The following is an 18,306-nucleotide window of genomic DNA, read 5'->3' on the forward strand; positions in this document are numbered from 1 at the left end:
GGAGTGGGCTTGTGGTGAAGGTCTAATCATCAAGTTAGTTAAATATTAAGACGCAAGTTTGTGCGTGTGTGTTCCGTTTTGGGTGATCGCCGGGAAAAGAGCTCGTGAAATTAAACATACGGCCCAGTGATTGGTTGAAAGCTTAGAATTTTTAACGCTGCTGTTGAACGAATACGAAGGGATTGATCGCAGTGCCCAAAGTCGAATTGTGAATCATGTCGGCTTTCCTGGTTCGTACAGCTGCACTACTAATTGGTTATAAGCCTGGTTTTGGAGGCTTTGGCCAGTGCTTCGAAAATGACAAGGTGTGAGCCAAACGGAGAGCGAGACCGCACAGGGGAAAATGCTTGAAACAGGCTTTTTATTATGTCGGCTAAATAAGTTAAATGTGTTTTTCAGGACAGATGCATCAATCAATCAATAAATAAATAAATAACTTAGAATGGGGATGTGTACCTATGTCTACGTTCACAAAGCGTTGGCCAAAAAATGATGGTTTCTGCGCGAGCTATAGTGTTGTTGCTTGTCGAGTTCCGCAGGAACCGTGAAAATGAAAATTGCAGCTGTGCTCTGATCTGCTGGTTTTTATCAACAAGTCTGCCTGCCTCGTTGTAAAGTGTCGGCGTTTCTTAAAAGCATGCAGAAACTCCCGGCAAGGAGTGCAAACAAACATCTTCGCAGTCATCAAGGCGGTGGTACAGCTGTGTCTGGTACCATTGCACTCTGCTCCCTGCACGAAAAAAAAAAAAAAATATATTATTGTAATTATTAGGCTTTTAAAACACTTTTTTTATGTGTTTGGATAAGACATGTATCATGAAATGCCGCAGATGCACCCACTTCGTCCAAGCACCCACTATTAACATTTCCCATATTTGGGAAATCTGCAAATTATACGTTGAGCACCCAATTTGACCGGACAAGTGCCCATGTGTAAATTAACCCAGTTTTCAGCAGAACCGGGGTGGGCATCTTCCCGGTATTTTACTGTATGTCATGAACTAAAATTTTAAAAATAATTTTAATGCACTAGTATATTTACAAAGCAAGACTCATTCTTGGGCGATTATGAAACATGCTTTTATTTTGGGACGTTGACCTTAAAAGATTGGAACAGAAGAGAGTTTTTTCGGAACCACTCCCGACTCAAAGTTAGTCTCTCTCGCAAAGTCGCCCTCTCGGCAGTGTTGCGCTTGACAACGTCCAAAACACCGGAAACGTTCGGAAACCCCTGCTGGCACGCGTTTGCCAAGCTGTCTGCCATTTTTGAGGCAAACTATAGCCACGGTTTTTGGCTCGCTTCGGTTTGTCGTTGCAACTCTGACCCACCTGCGGCTGGACTTCGGACGCACGGTCCTGGCCCGTCCGGACTTCCTCCCGGACCGGTGTCTCCCTGGCAACTGCAGTCCATCCGGAGAGTAGCTCAGGTAGACGTGTGAAAGGTCCAACTCGGCATTCTGAATGAAAGTCGGACGACGGTGCCGGCCGTTAGGGTCCTGCGGCTCAATGTTGCTGCGAACAAGACTGTGATAGCGTTACGGCGCCCGAAATGCGCCTTCGACTGGCGTGTTTAGCGCTCAGAGTCGCCCATGCGTCAAAAGCGGTCCCGGAGTGGCATCGAATGACATCGCGGGAGCCAGCGCTATGCTGTCGAATCCTGGCGATTCCGGCAGTTGCGCGTAGCAATGTTCTTGCAAAGACATCAAAATAAAAAATTATAATAGGCGTCCGAAACATCTATAAAATGTTCAGAGCTAACTGTCTCCCACCGACGATGGTTTCCCGGTAAATGCTGAAAACCAGAAGCTTTCATTGATACATATGTGGAGAGGCTGGCGAAAGAGACGAGCAATTGTCGGCGTCAATGTCTGTCGTCTTGGCGCCTTAACATGTTGCTGGAGAAGCTTTCGTGGAATGTCAAGCTGACGGCAAGCTCCAGCAAAACGGGCGTCTGCTCGCTCCGCCTCCACCACCGTGACACTTCTATGACATCGCCAAGCGGAAATTGAGGGACTATGTGTGGTTACGCGGTAAACGCCAGTCGGAGATGCACCCAGGTGCCATAGCGCTACTGGAGTCTTTCCAAAGCTTCGTCTACCCATTTATAGCACAGAAATATGGTTCTTGGGATTCCACAACAACCTGTTTACAGAACGGCTAGAAACGCAATGTTACTTGGTTTTGGACAAATGAGACGTAGTGGCAACCAACATCTTTTCAAGGTGGCCATTTTTCAAATTTTTCATATACTATATGTTGTGCAAATTCTCCACAGCAGTCCAGTAGACACGATAGAGCAGTTCTCGAGAAATGAAAAACGGGGTTTTTTGGCCCGGGTAAATGAACCATGCATTGCAGAAAGCTCGAACTCTGTGACAATGTGACGCTAGCCGTTGGGATAGAACAGGAAAGTTTAAGACGATGACAATTACTGGACCGAAAAGTAATTGAGAAAGTGGAAATTTGTCTATGAACCAATGTCCACCTAAGCCTGATGTCGTTGGAAAAAGGACTGATATTATGGATGTTTTGGGGATTTATAGTGATGAAAAACGCTTGTGAGCAGGAAAAAGAATATTGCTTCCTTTTTTGCTGGCAAGTTTTTTTTACTGAAATAGATGCTACAGTTTCCCACAATGTCATTTCTCGTTTTGACGGTAGTATTAGGCTTAGGTGGGGTCAATTCATAGAAAATTTTGCTTTTTTCAGGTATCTTTTGATCCAGGTAACGTCATGTTCTCACACTTTTGCCTTCTATCCCAACCGCTAGTGTCACATTCTCACGGAGTTTAAGCTTTCTGCAATGCCCAGTTTATTTATATGGACCAAAAAACACTGCTTTTTTTTTCTAAAATATCTCGGCACTTTCGTTTGTTTAAAAAGAAAAATCTGAAGAGAACAAGGTGTGCGACATGCCTCTTGAAGCCTGCTCCGGTCGGTCACACTCGTCTGCTTGCACATGTTGTTTCCCGTGTAGGCAATGCACTTGAGCTGCCACTCGCCAATGTCTTCGTTCCATTGCACGCACCTTTCCAGCAGCTCCTGTGCAGGAAGAGAGCAATTAAACACGGTCACTTGGACACGGAGTCTCGACAGCAACTAGCGTTAAAGTGGCAGCTTTCAGTATTGCTGCCTCAGCCCGTAATGGACACTTTACAAAAATACACGTCGTCAAGAAAGCTGCTGCACCCATTCGCCGAGGCTGCCATATTTCAGTTGCGCAGGTCCAATCGCATGTGCTGCAGGTGATGCCCAAAACATGGCTATATTGCAGTGTTGCTCAATAAGCTTGTGTAAAGGGTCTAGTGCCAGCATTTTCTTCATCAAGATTTCCTCATTTTATTTAAGTCAACTGCGAGGAATTATATCATTTCGAGTTTCCTCACTTTACCCCTCGCATGTTTTGACTGCACAACTGTCTCGCACGGCTGTGTTGTGGTGCGCCAACACACTATGGTGTCGCATATCCAAGTTGCGCAGCGATTGTGTTTCAAAGCTACACAACTGCAGAGTGTGGCCGCATCATCTGCTTGAGTCGGACAACCATCTCACCGGAGAGTCATACTTCTAGAATGGTGTAGCATGATTGTACCGGAAAACTCTCAAGGGATACGAGAAAGGGACAGGTGGCATTGCGTTTGTCTCTGCGTGCTCTCCTCATCTCCAGGCTTTTCAGCATGCATGGTCATGTATCACAATCGTAATTTTTCCGGGCCTACCTAATAGACGGTGCTAGAACGCAAGAGTTTACATGGGGGTTGGCTACGGCTATATCTCTTAGGTTGATCTAGATGCGGTGAAACTATGGCAACTCTCTTGCATGCCGTGTCGTGTAGATTGAGCGTTCATTCTCCACTCAAGAGACACTACCTTCTGGGTGTGCCAGCACGTGCTTTCTCATTCTGAGCGATCATAGCCGGAACAGAGCAGATTTGTGAACCAGCTAGCCTTTATTTCAGAGGGGCGGCATACCTGGTACTCTGGCGGTATGTAGGCATCGATGAGGAGCATGTTGAGACGCAGTTCGCGGCTCAGTTGTCGAACGTTCTCCAGCAGCCCTTCGGCCTCGCGCTGGTGCTCCTGCTGAAGGTCGGCCATCTCAGCCTTGGCCCCCATCAGCAGGGTCCACACCTTCTTCAGCTTGCGCGTCTTTCCCGCTGCCTCTTCCTGAAGTGTCGAGTAACGCTCTTCCATGTCCAGGCGTTCAGCCTGGAGACAGGGAGAGGGAAGTCTCATGACACGCTTATCTCATGTGTGCAAGCTAATTTTCTGTGGTGTGTCAAGAGATGTCACATGGGCTGAATTAAACAAAATCTTAATCTACACCTCTCTTGTACGTGGGAGCCATCTTTTCTGTGATGTGTTGCAGGTACTTTGTGGAACACGTCACGGGAGCTGAACTAGAAATTTTTTTCTACACTTGTCTTGTGTGCATGAGCTAATTTTGCAGCAATGCATCACAGGAAAATGTTATATGTCCCATGCATCTGAGCTTTATTTAAAGTGATGTGTAAACAGAAGCATGACATATGCATATGTCATATGCACATAAGCCAACCCTATGGGGGCATGTCAAGGATTCTATAACACTAATATCATACAGATGTGCTAAGCCGCACTAATCCATCAGAAGAGCAAGCTTGGCTTCTGCAGAAGAGCAAGCTTGGCTTGTCAAAACACTATTTCACATGCATGTGGCCTCTGGAGTTCATGATGATGTCTTGCACGTAAGATAATATTTCCTGTCTAGAACCAGAAGACAGTAGTTTCATAGCTGCATACTTTAAAAATTCCAGAATGAAAACATCAACTGACTTCATTCAGACTGTGCCACTAGTCAGCTTTTCCTCCTGATCAGCTTTGCATTCATGGCAGCTTTATATTAGTAGTAGATCTTTGTACATACTAAGCATTCAGATTTCATGAAATTCTAGAAGTGTTGTGCAAAGAAATCTGAAATCTAGACAAGATTAGGGACTTTGAGGCAGGGTGAGCACACTACCTCTTTCAGTTCCAGAGCTTCCCTGAGAGCAGCCTCCTTCAGCTTGCGTTCCTCAAGCTCCCGGGCACTCTCTTCAAGTAGCCTCTCCTGCTCCTCTGCTTTCTGAAGCAGGTTCTCCCCTCCGACGATGATCTTCTTCTCGAGGGCGTGGAGTTTCTGCATCAGACATTCGTGTTCCTCCCTGAAACGGCCATGGCAAAGTCAATTAATCCAGACATGACCACGGCCGTTTCGGAAACCAGGGCTTAATCTTCACAAAGGGGTTTCACAAAGGGGCCGTGAAATGATTTTCCAACAATACTCTGTTGACCCTTAAGCTGGGATTGCAGCCGACGCAGCAAGCGCGAGATCGGGGCTCCAAAACATTCCTCCGCAGGAACAGCGCTTGCCCTAGAAAGCACGTCTCGCAGCCAGGACCTTGTAGCTTTGGCTGTAGTCAAGCTGGTTTGCACGCTTGCCAGACTGGTTCACACACTGGCTCACACGTGCCTGCTTACGATGAGAGAACTCGCTCGCGTCATCCATCAGGTGGCTCTGAAACACTGCCAATCTTCATATGACTAGACCGAAGTTTTACAGAATTTTCGAATGAATGCAAAAATGTTCTAGAAGCCGGGACTCATCATTATGAAACAAACTACACTGACTTGACACAACACAAATAACAATTTAATCAATTAAATGATTAAATTGTTATTTGTGTTACGTCAAGTCGGTGTAGTTTGTTTTGTAAAGAAGTTTTGAGATCAAATCGATGCACTGTCTATGAGAGATGGTCAGCTTACATTGTCAAAATTATTCCGAGCTCACGCTGATAGAACGACGTGTAAAAAACTAGAAAGTAGACATGCAGGTCGGAGTTGTGTGTTCTCTCGTCATGCGCAATCGCACCTAAAGGCAAATGTGGGAACCAGTCTTGAGTGACATCTAGTTAGCGAAATTCGACCCAAATATTGTTTTAGCATCCCTTTTGACGTCCTAATGCACCTATCCAAAGACGGCATTCAGCTGCGTCGAATCTACGTGCCTTGCCGTGTTGAGCTGGTGTTCTCGCGTCTCGAGCTCGGCTGCCAACCGGTCTCTTTCCTCCTGCGCCAGGTCCTTTTTCTCGGACAGCAGTTTCCGGTCCGCCACAATCTCGTCGTGGATCTCTCGCATCCGCTCCTCGGAGATGGCTACGCGGAGACGTATGAAGATAGCAAGATGTACCATACAGGATTTGCACAAACTGTTTGTGATGCTTGCAAAGACTAGGACGCACCTTTCTTCCGTTTCCTCCGGCCCTTCTTGTCACCGCTGTCGTCGCTCGCTTCTTCGCTGCTCTCGTCGTCCGGTGTCGATGGCTCCACTCCTGTAACACAGAATCAAATTCTAACGTCCGTCGTCGACACGTCTACATTTTATATGGCAGACTCCGACTTCTTTTCCAAAGGATTGCCACAATATTACAAGAGATAGAGACCTTTTGTAGGCAAATATATAATAAGCAAAGAGTTTCTAAGACTTCGGTTCATTAAAAGTTTAGCTGTCTCTACAACACTGTTCGGTTCATTAAAACTTTAGCTGTGCCATTTTTATTGGTACCAAATAGGCATTTAAGTCTGAACCTATGGCCCATTTATGAAAGCCTGACATGGAATTTTTTGCAAATATAAGTAAAGTATACTCTCAGCAATTCAAACTGCAGGAAGCCATAGATTTTGTTTGAATTATCAAAAGTTTAAATTATATTAGAAATTCATCTAAATATGATGCAAGATAAAATTATGATCTGCTATATGAATGGCTACACATAAAAGCTGAATTTCCTCTACATAGGCCTACTAAGCATAAGCAGCTATGCCACACATGAAACATCTGTGAAATGTATGACATAGGTTTATTATCTCCCAGAACTGTTGTTTATAGTGGGATGTTTAGACAGCACATGACAACTCAAAACAAAATAAGTTTGTGCATCAGGCCAAGAAGTTGGTCTAATGTGGACCATTAAGTACGGGACACATGACCGATAAAAATGGGCACCGAGTGGCAGTTTTTATAGCAACTTGCGTGGACGCTGTGACGTGGACCTATGACATGCCACCACGTCAAAGCGTCCGTGCAAGTTGCTATGAAAATTTCCACGTGGTGCCCGTTTTTACAGCTCGTGTGCCCCGCTTGAGCCCCGTCGAGTGTGCTTCTCACCGAGCATCGGTGCACTGCAGAGAAGCAACTCTCTGCAGTGCAACAGTGCACAAAAATAAGCGCACTCAACACGGCCGTGACAAAAAGTATGAAACACACGAAAACGCCGTTTGAATTAATCCGCTTATCTACACATTAAAAACATAGCGGGACCACCAAAATTTTGAAATTTGTTTGAATTAACCAGAAGTTCAAAATATCCGAGTTTGTTTTCATGAAATTCTAAAAAAGACGTCCTTTTCAAAACCCCATCGAGCAACACTGGCGGTCGACATTCCTCGAGCACAAGGCACGTGATTTAATCCGACTTTGCGCTGAATGCTGATGCGGCACTCGTACTCGACGCAAGCCGAGTTCGCGCCAAACGCCGACACAGCCCTCGTGTCCAATACATGCTCAAAGTGCGTGCCCAAACAGTGGCACACTCGGATAACTGGCACAACGGCTAGCAGACGGTGCACACTTTTGGAGAGGGTCTATTAGAGCAGCGATCTAGTTGTTACGACTTCTCATCCCCTGTGCTTCTAAGCTCGCTCCCATGTCCACCTCTTTTTCTCTTAGGGGTGCATTGCAACAAGTACCACCTAGAGGACAAAACCTGCGCACGACGTCAACGTCAGTGGACGTCATCGTCAGTGAACTTCGTCTTTAGTGGACGCCAAGTGGCAAAAACATGCTGAAGCTCAACGACATTCGCCGCTCTGGTTGCGGACCCCCAAAGATTGGGAAAAATCAACGGCACATATTCTTTGCCGCAATATGACGCACCTTCCTGAAGTTGTTTGCGAAGATCCTCAATCTCCTTCTGGAACTGCCGCAGCAGCGCGTCCTTGGGGTCCTCGTTGATCCTCGCCTTGTTCTTGATGTTCTTGGCCCGGTGGGCGTATCGCAGGGCACTGATGGTCTCGTCGTAGTTGTAGTCTGCCGGACCGATGTTGGTGCACTGTCGGACCACAAAGAACATTGGTGCAGAGCGACTTTCCCCAAGATCGAGGCCAATTTAATTTAATAACAATAATAATAGTACTCTTTATTGGCTCAAGAGCCCCGCACCGCAGAAAGATAACAGCCCGTACCATGGAGGTCCGTGGCACCGCACCTGTTTTTTCGGTTCGAGGGGCAAGGCTTTTGGGTGAATGTTTCTGATTCAAACCATACATTTAAATTTACTCATTAATTCAATTTAATTAAATATCATTAAAAATTTAAGTACTCGAAAGCAATTACTAAACTAATAATATTAAACATTATTCATTTTCCCAAATGGGCGCTTCGGCAAAGACCAATATGACACTAACCTTCTTTCTGCGCGATGCATACTTTTTGCAAAAATGATTTGACCTGCATTTCGAGAAACGCCCTGCGGATATGTGGCAGCTGCAACTACCGTATTATCCTGAGATACAGCCCACCTAATAGCAAGAGGAAATATAGTGAAAATGATGGGTGGGCTAACCTTCAGTGTGCAATGAAGAAAAATTTTACAAATGCTACTTTTGTACTTTGTGACCTAGGCAAACAATTGTTTTCGCATGGAGGGGCAATGGGCATAGACAACTGTCCCTTCGAGTCAGCAATGTTTGCTTATCTTCTGCCGTAGCTACCTAACCTCATTTTGGCCGAGGTCACCATTGGCTGGAGTACTGTAGTTACTAAAAGCGGGCTATCTTTTGGTGTTTAAAAAAGATAGCAAATCAAGTCAAGAATAGGGGTGGGTTATCTTTCGTGGGTCACTTGGGATAGTATGGTTACTACCATACTAGGCTCCCAGTGACTAGGAGTGTCGCAAACCTGCCCCGGTGCAAGTTCGACCAAGTTAGACTTTCTAACTTTCAACGGGATGTTCGACTGAAGTTTGACTTTTGTGCGCATACGCGAAAATGAAAAAAAAAACTAGTTGACTCCACCTGGCATGGGAAAAGTGCAATATTTATTTGGTGTATTGGCAACATTGGTTCTCATTAATAACTAACGAAAGCATTAAAAGCGCATGCTTTCGCTTTTATATGGTGTAAACATTGGTAATTACTTCATAAAATATAAAATAAACGACTTTCTAAATTATTATGCTTCCCAAAATTTAAAATATCTGTGTAGAAATCAGGCAACACTGTTCATAAGTCAAACTTCTAACCTTTGTGAAAGTTCGAAGGGAACCAGTCAAACCTAGAGGTTCGAACGTCAAAATCGAGGTTCGAAAAAAAAGTTTGCGGGGGATCCCTCCTAGCAGCCATCTTGGAAAAGGGGATTTAGGCAGGGGCTTAAAAATGGAAGCAGAATACACCAAATCGTAAGCGCTGACATTGATGGTCCCGAGAAAGAAAGAACGAGGAACAACTTGGCACACGTCTCGAGCTAGCAAGTTGGCCAATCACAACGAGGGTCTTGGCCAATCACCACAAGGGTATAGCGAGCCGACCAATCACCATGAGGGTCTTGGCGTTGCCGCCGAGGGAGTCCTGAAGCAGTCGCGTCAGCTTGGAGTTGCGGTACGGAATGTGGGTGCTCTTGCCGTCGACCAGGGCCGATATCACGTTGCCCAGGGTGGACAGGGACAGGTTGATCTGGGACGCCTCCCTGAGACGCTGGCCGGTCGACCCGGTCTTGCTCTGCCGTTCGGAACCCTAAGAAAGAAGTCCATACACAAGGTTGTGGTTCTTTGCGCGGCCTTTCGAGATTTACTTTGGGTCTCCACGAATCCGTCCACGTTTGGCAATACCACGAGATCTTATCTCGACGCAACCGACCATCCCAGGCGAAAATTTTCAACTGGGACCAGTTGGTCCCAGTTGCAACTGGTTTATGGAACAATTCCCAGTTGCAACTGGTCCCAGTTGGAGTCGTCCAACTGGGACCAGTTGGTCCCAGTTGCAACTGGTTTATGGAACAATTCCCAGTTGCAACTGGTCCCAGTTGGAGTTGGTCCCAGCTGGAATTGGTCCCAGTTACAACTGGTCCCAGTTGGAGTTGGTACCAACTCCAGCAACAATGAAACACGGCACAAAATGGAAGGTTGACAATACTTTATTGTCAAAAACTTGGAGAATGAAACTAAATAGGTTCGGTGACGTACACGCTCCGGGTTTAGCCACTTGCTTGCGACGGTTGAATCGCTTTTTCAGAGGTGGTATTCATGAGATGAAGGAAGATCGGCCGCTGGCGTCTGTTAGTGAAAACGTCCTCAGCTTCTCTTCCCATCGCGTGAAGAAAGGTGCTCACCCGTGATCCTGCGTTGCGCAGGTGAAGTCCTGATAAGATGCGGTAGCGCTCCCACCTTGCAATCTCTGTCACAACAGTCGAACATTTTCGAGGTAGACCTCCCGCCATTTTCGCCATTGTGCTCTCCGCGGCGTGTTCTCTTCCGCCCGGTCTATGTGCGTCCGGTCTTTCCTGGGTGCCCTCCGATCGCTGAACTGCATCTTTCCATCCTCGAAGTTCACCGCCGCCACCGTGGTGTGTGTACAGTTAGGTCCAAAGAAGCGCAGCTGTAGTTTTGACATTTTCATAACGACGCCAACTTGGGCGATGGCGACCCTTCTCTACCGCGTCCGTCCGACTCCGGCGTCAGCATAGGCAGCGCCATCTGTCGACAGCGCGTACCACTAATCCGCACACGCGTGCCACGGCGGCCGGCTAGCTCTGATTAGTCAAAAGATAAATTTATTTATTAAAAGAAAAAAAAATACTGTAGGTATTTAAATAAATGTTTTAATATATTTTAATAATGCACTAAAAGTGTAAATGTAGGTGAACACATTTTGTCACTAATTATATTTTCCAATTAAAAAATTATTTAGTTAATTAAAATTTTGATATTTTTATAAATATATAAATGTACCCCAGTAATTAAAATTCCCTATTTGTATAAATCTAAAAATGTTAGTGTTTTTAGTTTTCTTCATTAGCAAAGGTCAATACACCCCCAACTTGTCCAAATTGTTGCCCAGTGTGAACTGGGAACGGGAAAGGCATTTGAAGTCCGACTGGGAATCGCTCCAACCAGTTACTTTCCTAACTGGTTCCAGTGCACTCCATTCCCAACTGGGAGTCAAACCAGTTGACTCCCAACTGGGAATGGTTCAAACCAGTTGACTCCCAACTGGGAATGGTTCAAACCAGTTGACTCCCAACTGGGAATGGTTCGAACCAGTTGACCCCTCAGCTGGCCCCAGTTGGACTCCTATTGGTCCCAGTTGATTCCCAGTTGGGACCAGTTAGTCCCAGTTGATTCCCAGTTGGGACCAGTTAGTCCCAGTTGAAACCAGTTGAGATGCCAACTGGTCCCAGTTAGAAATTTTCGCCTGGGATATGTCTTGGCTCTTTCTCTAAAGGTGCTCATTTGCACATTTACGCCTGCTTACAACCGAGTGCATTACGACCTCTTGCGACCTCTAACAACAATTCCTATATATTCCTTCTTTTTTTGCGCATAAAGTTTTAATTACTATCTTTGCAAAATCTTTTGGCAATGTTATGAATGACTGTTTCTCGTGGTATGCACGTTTGATCTGGCAAGTACCGCAAAACCCTCACTTTAGTGAAACGCCGTTCCAGAGCCACCCTGTAGATGCAAGGGATCACGCGACCAGCCTCAAGCTAGCTTACGAGCGTCGACTGTAGTACGCACGGGATGTACATACAGCCAGGTCGACGAGATGGAGCTTCCCGACGCGCACATGCTGCCTCCCATCCAGGCCACGCTCGCTGCACTCCACCGTGATCGTGAAGAGCGCGTGTGACCGTGAGCTGTGTGCATTCATGTTGGTCGCACCAACCACTCCTGGTAAAAGAAAAAAAACGGAACAAAAGAAACTGGCTTGTTACGATCGTGTCAACGGCTCTGCCGCTGAAGACGAAGTCACTGGATCTTGGGAAAGTGGCGCCATTGCCTTCCCTGCCTGTTGGGGGGATGCAAACGAAACATGCAGACGACCAAAAGCTTACAAGGAAATTGGCTGGTCGGGACTTTTTGGCCATGGCAATCACCATTTCGGTCCCATCAAATCTTCAAAGCTTCGAAAAGGTTCTCAGAGAACCACCAGCCACACCAAGATTGCTGTAAAACTTTGCCTTACTGAAAGCGTTCCTCGCCAATATGAGTGTCTTTAGCACCATGAATGCATCAACTTATATCCGTGCTTATCTCTACGAATCTCTTATTGATATTGTTCTTGCATATGTTTAGAGACAGGAAAACTATTTCTCAGTGCCACCAAGCACCGACGCCGCATGTGGTGACATTGAGAAGATGTGTATTTAGTTCGCCAGTGTGTGGATGACAGAATCTCGGCATACAAGAAAAATGTTTTTGTACACTGAGATTGTGAATCGGCTCACCAAGAATGGAGAGGTCAAAGAGAAACCGCTCATTCCTGAACCGAAATGGCGACCGCTTAATGCTACTTTACCCAGATCCAATGACTTTAGCTAAAGAGATCTCATCTCACTGAACAGCTTTCATGTGTAGGAAACAGAGAAGGCTGGGAACACCTCTGACACTAATTACAGCTGAACTCTTTGGAGACGGGAGGAGTACACAGAGCGGGGCAGCTATTGACATGTGGAAGCGTGCTCCGACATGCTCAAACTCACTGTTCTTGTTGCCCAAGGTCATGATCTTGTCGAGCTCGTCTGCCGTCTTTACCATGCAGCTTGAGAGGCCCTTGACATAGACGCCGATGTCTGGCCGTTCCTTGACCTTGGTGGCAGAGGCAAAACACAGATAAATATGTGCATACAATAAAACTTGCCGTCTGCACTCTTTGTCTGAATGGAGGGCACAGGTCACCTACTTCCAGCCTTGCGTTTTGGTCCCTGGCAAGCAGATCCCTAGCCTCTTCGTTGTAGATCTCCAGGTAAGAGGCCCTCACGAGGAACCTTAAGGCAGCACAGGTCAAAAGGGTACAAATTATGCGAGGCTGCATGGAAACCCCCGAGTTTTCTCTGATAACTTTGCAACTTCAACGAGAAATACTCGATTTAAATTTGGTTACAGATTTGACCAGCCGTCAGTATAGGAGGCTTTGCAACTCTAGGGGTAACTCGCAATAACAAACTGTTTCAAAGGAACAAAACTGCCAGTCTTACTTTTTGTCGTCGCCAGCCTTGGCGATATGGCCAAAAATGTGAGCGAATGTGTTTGGAATGATGCCCTTCAGCTCCGGCACAGACCGATCTCCGGCCATGGTGTACGTCTTGCCGGTGCCAGTTTGCCCATAGGCGAATATGGTACCTGGATGTACACAAAAGAATGCGCTTAAGATGGCTGATGATTGGTGTGAGGTTGGATCCATAGAGTCACATTATATAAGTGTTAGGCAGATGCTAACATCCTGTTGCAAATGTTATCTGGGTTGGAGCCGTAAAGCCTATGGACACATTGTCTATTACCGGTTCTCAAACTTTTGGCCGTGTCACAGACCTCTCGACCCACTCGGAAGTCGTTCGAGGACCTCCAATGCATTCTGCATGAAAGGTATTGTGCAGTGGCATATATAGGAGGGCTTTTTTTTTTTTAGAGCATTTTTTCTAAGATTTAGTGGAGACCCCTCCGATTGCTTCTGAGGACCCCTAGGGGTCTGAAGACCGCAGTTTGAGGATTTTTCTTTGACCGATGTGACCCTTTGACATTTCTATAACCTTGGCCATGCACACTGCAGCCGTAGTAGACGTATAATGACCAACACAAAACAAAACGTCACCATTGTATCCTTCGAGAACGTTTTCAACAATTGGTCTTGCAGCCTGGTTGTAGACGTCCATCTGCTTCGAGTCGGCGTCAAAGACCGTGTCAAAGGTGAACATCTTTGGAGGAGCATCGCCGTGAGACCCGGGGGGGTTGGCCACCAGGAGCGTGCCCTGGACGCTGTCAACCTTGGAAGAATGAACGGAGAGGTACAAGACTAAGGCCTGGCTGAACTTATGCGACACGTCTGATCCGTGCACGGCGGAACTTACGGTGACAATGTTCTGGCAGCCGGCAGCCTTTTCTTTCTCGCTCAGCGGACGACACCGAACCACGACGCGGATGTTCTCGGTGTCGGAGGACATCGCTGGACTAGTGGCAAAAGAAAATATTTGTTGCATTCATCCTGGAGGTAGGTTGGGCGACATTAACTACTTATAGTCTGTCATCAGCTGCCTAGAGATACTCCCGTATGTTGCAAGATTTGTTTTATGCTTTATTTCTGGGGGAAGTGATATCTTTTGCGACACCACTATTAGCCCCGAGAGCGAACACAAGCGTCGCTGCGGTCGCCGCGCCCTGATTGGGTGAGGTGTACTGTGACGTCAGGGGGAGGACTCCGCTCCGCGATCTCGCATCGGCTCGCTTCCCAGCACCGGTTTCCTGGTTTGGCGTTGTGTGCCGCAAGCTCTTCGATGAGCTGGACTTTGTTTACCCGGTGTACAAGACGTTGAGTTAGGCCAATATTGACGTGCTTCCGTACATTTTATAAGCCTGCTTGTACCTTTTACCTTTAAAATTAGGTTACAAATCCCGAAAGCTATCGGCGGAGGCAATTCCGCCGATGAACCTCCTCGTCCGTCCACACGACACAAGGCAATCTTGCGAGGGGTCGGTGAAGCGGTGGCGCAAGTGTTTCAGACGCTGGAATTCTGTTCCTTGCATGTTCATGATTTAGGACGATATTACATCCCGCTTTCAAGGCATTTGAAGCGGCCTTTATATCATGGGTCTTTGGGTGGTCGGCAAATTAGCTCGCGACCCCGACTCTGCGCTTCCACTCTGCATGCGCTGGTTCACAGATGTTTTAAAAGCCCTGCGTCTGATGATCTTTGAACTGCTCGTGGAACAGGGCTGTTTTACATAAATGTAGCTTCTTCGTGAATTAATTATATAGTTAATACACGTATGCATGCCTATTTCTTAGAAGATGCACAATTACTGAAAATTAGTTTGTATGGTAGCAGCAAAAATGGCCGAATCGCCCCCAGCCTGTATGATATGTATTGGACTGCCCAAAATATGCACAGCAATAGTGCCGTAATTTGGAATGTTTATACTTTTTCCTGACATTCTTTATTCCAGCCTTGGGTAATAAAAATATACACCATTTAGTCTGAATTGTCATTTCCAATTAAAAGAGTCTGCTACTGGTCACCAAAAGCTTCCTCAGCCTCCAAACTCCATACAGCTGGACTCTCTGACAACAGAGGAAAATAGGAGTAAAAGCAAGCATTCGAATGTCTGTCCAGTGGTAGATGCAGCACTAGCAGCAGAAAATGTGGAACCTGCGAACGGCGACAGTCTGCGCGAGAAAAGTTTCTGGTATGTTAGCTTAGGACAATTCGATTTAAGTAAAATCTCAATTTTAGGGCTTAAGGGACTAATAACGAGCTAGACATCTTCGCTTACGTTCGTTATACATTACTTGAGGGTTGATATAAACAAGTCCACAAATACCACCCGTGTAGTCCTTTGAAATACTATCCGAATCCAGCAAAGGTCAAATGCGAGCAATGTATATAATAAATGTTCCTTGTTTTTTTACTCTGCTCCTGCACTTGGGCTGTCTTACTTCTGATTCTCTCCCCATGGCCCAGACTGGTATTTAACATGTTGCTCGAGGAGCATGCAGCTTTTCTGCTTCGGCGATCTTGTTTAAAAGCAGATACAAAAGAAAAATTCTATACATAACCTGCCAATTCATTCAAACCATCAACAGAATTTATTGTGCGAGATGTAAATCTATAATGATGCTCCTGCAATCGTGGCCACATTTCTTTATTTTCATACACCAGCTGCGATTAATGCGTTGCCTGCCCTGTCAACCATGCTTAAAATATTGGTTGAAGTTTCGCCGGTAGCTACAGGCCATACCTCAATAAAGGCATATATAAAAATTTACACTTCCTACGAAAAACAGGCAAAAAAATATTAAATAGAAACGAGCGCGCCGACAGCTAGCGTTGTCACAGCCTCCCAGGGCGAGCGGGGCGAGTCGGGGAAAAATTCTCTCCTCGCCGTGACGTCACCCCGGTTCCCCGTAATTGGGCGCCACGCGAACTGTTCGCGGCTAATAACCTGAGTGCGGTGGAAGCTATACATGCTTGTTGGGCCAGTCATATGTGTCTTTTACCACGCGATAATGCTCCTGCCCATATGCTCACGGGCAGAGGACGGAATCGTGTGATGGAGGCGTTTGATTGTTCAGAGGAGTGGGTCTCCCATAGCACTGTCAGCCTAGGGGTGAATGGGGTATACCTGTGGCAACCAATCGAGTATTTTTTCTTACTTGTTGCAGCTTCCTGGCTAAATTAATATGTCAAGTTTTCGAGCAACCTGCAGTCTGAAAAATATGCAGGCAACGAGCTGAAAAAAAAAAAAAAAATGGTTTGTTTACATGAATTAGATGCAACCACACAAGCATGAGCTGATGTACAAATAACAGTGGTAACTGACTTGGTGTTAACCAACGTTAATGTTAACTATGTATACGAGACTAATCGACTGCCCTACAACACGCGCGCTTGTTGCCTTCCTTTGGGCTTTGGCTGCTGGCAACAAAGTGATATCAAAGGCAGCAAGCTCAGCCGCTGAGCTGCTTAAACGCTGACTGTCGTGTTAGCATTTTGACAAGAACAAGACCATTCCTTCTCGTTTCTGTCATGTTCTGCTCTCGTGGATCCGTAGACAAGGATGTCGTCCGTGTTGCAGATTTATCCTCTGATTCCGCTCAGAAGCTGGCTCATCTTACAAAAGAACTCTGGAGCAGATGCAATACTGAAGGGAAGCCGCTTAAACTTAAAGCGTCCAAACGGTGTGATGAAGGCCTCAGAATATGGGGCTCTTGAGCAAGCTCAAACTTGGCCAAAATCCAGAATTTGCATCGATTTTTGAGAACTTCACATTCCCAAGTTGTCCCAGTGCGTGGTCTGTCACCGGAAGCGGATGTCATTCTCGTTCCACATGCATTGTTCAGCTCTCTGGAGTCAACGCAAATTCTGCAGCTTTCGTTCGACTTTGTCACGACTACCATTGCTGAGCACCAGTCTGTGGCTCTTCCACAGTTTCGATTACGGCCAGGGTGACCATACTGTCTCTTCCTTTATCTTTTCCATCAAGGCAATTGGGATCCTTCGTGGAGCGCTCAGAGACAATGCCCAGGGAACTGCATCCTTGCGTAACTTAACCTTGTAAGGTTGTTTCACGCAGCCAAGGCCTTGAAAAATTCCCGGAAACTCGCCCTTTGGATCGACCTGTCCCGGGTTTCGTGTCGACTACTGCGCTCATGCAGTCTCTGTACAAGTCCCGCAACCCCACAGAGCGGGGGTATGGCGAATATTTGCTCTCAGTACAACCAGTACGTTTAACTGTGTTCGGCTGGGCTCCTTTAACTGTTTTGGCCTCAACCAGAGGCGATACTGAGGTACTGTCTGTAGATTATTTCTGGAATCGCAGTGATCATGTCTGCCCCCATGTCAAGTCAAGACTCCAGTGTCTTGAAAGATACTGGAGTTCTGTGGACTCTCAGTACAATCCTCCATGCGTCTTTCTCAGCTGATTCTATGACTCCAAGAAAGACGGGCTCACAGACGGGCTCTTCGGCTTTGATGACGATCGCTGAGCGGCAGTGTATAGTACATACGATCGTAAGCACAACTTCGCATTTTACTTCGAAAGGCATCACATTTTACCCCTTTAGCTTAGTGTCCCAAATATGCACTTTCCACTCTGATGATTTTGATGACAGTCCGACAGCACAAACGATCGACAACAAACTTTCGATCGTTTGTTCGCGCTAACGGTGTCGCGCAGTGTAGTACCGTGGCTGCCCAATGATTACAAAATCAGGTTCTAAGAATGCGCATTCTACATTATTAGTCGAATCACTTATCTCGTCACGCGCGCGAGGTCGCAAAATATGCACACTCACAGTGGCCTGTTCTTTGCGATGCCTTTTCCCTACGAACTGCAATAAGATCTCTGATGCACCCGATGCACCGTCGTTCATTGATCAAACGAAAACAGAACTGCGTTGACTGCGTTTTAGATTTTGATTTGTACTTCTTATATTAATTCATTCATTACCTAGTTGTCTCAGTTAAAAGAATAATTATGATAAATATGTCTAAAAATGTTTAACTTACGTTGA

General features: G+C 46.2%; 1 protein-coding gene across 1 annotated transcript; it reads right to left on the minus strand.

Annotated features, from left to right (window-relative positions):
• Positions 1–342: 342 nt before the first annotated feature.
• Positions 343–18,191, minus strand: LOC120837697 (kinesin-like protein KIF3A). The gene is made up of 16 exons (XM_040207241.2): positions 18,088–18,191; positions 14,147–14,246; positions 13,891–14,062; positions 13,277–13,421; positions 12,982–13,066; positions 12,782–12,887; positions 11,830–11,969; positions 9,616–9,813; positions 7,958–8,132; positions 6,264–6,353; positions 6,030–6,177; positions 5,003–5,183; positions 3,973–4,209; positions 2,917–3,042; positions 1,330–1,457; positions 343–730 (listed from the first exon to the last, which is right to left on the minus strand). Exons 2-16 carry the CDS (start codon positions 14,237–14,239, stop codon positions 685–687), a joined length of 2,070 nt encoding a protein of 689 aa, XP_040063175.1. The 5' UTR covers positions 14,240–14,246; positions 18,088–18,191; the 3' UTR covers positions 343–684.
• Between the last annotated feature and the right edge of the window lie 115 nt (positions 18,192–18,306).

This window comes from Ixodes scapularis, unplaced genomic scaffold, assembly GCF_016920785.2.
Source record: "Ixodes scapularis isolate PalLabHiFi unplaced genomic scaffold, ASM1692078v2 PGA_scaffold13__105_contigs__length_92229423, whole genome shotgun sequence".
In the NCBI taxonomy this organism is placed as follows: Eukaryota; Metazoa; Arthropoda; class Arachnida; order Ixodida; family Ixodidae; genus Ixodes; species Ixodes scapularis.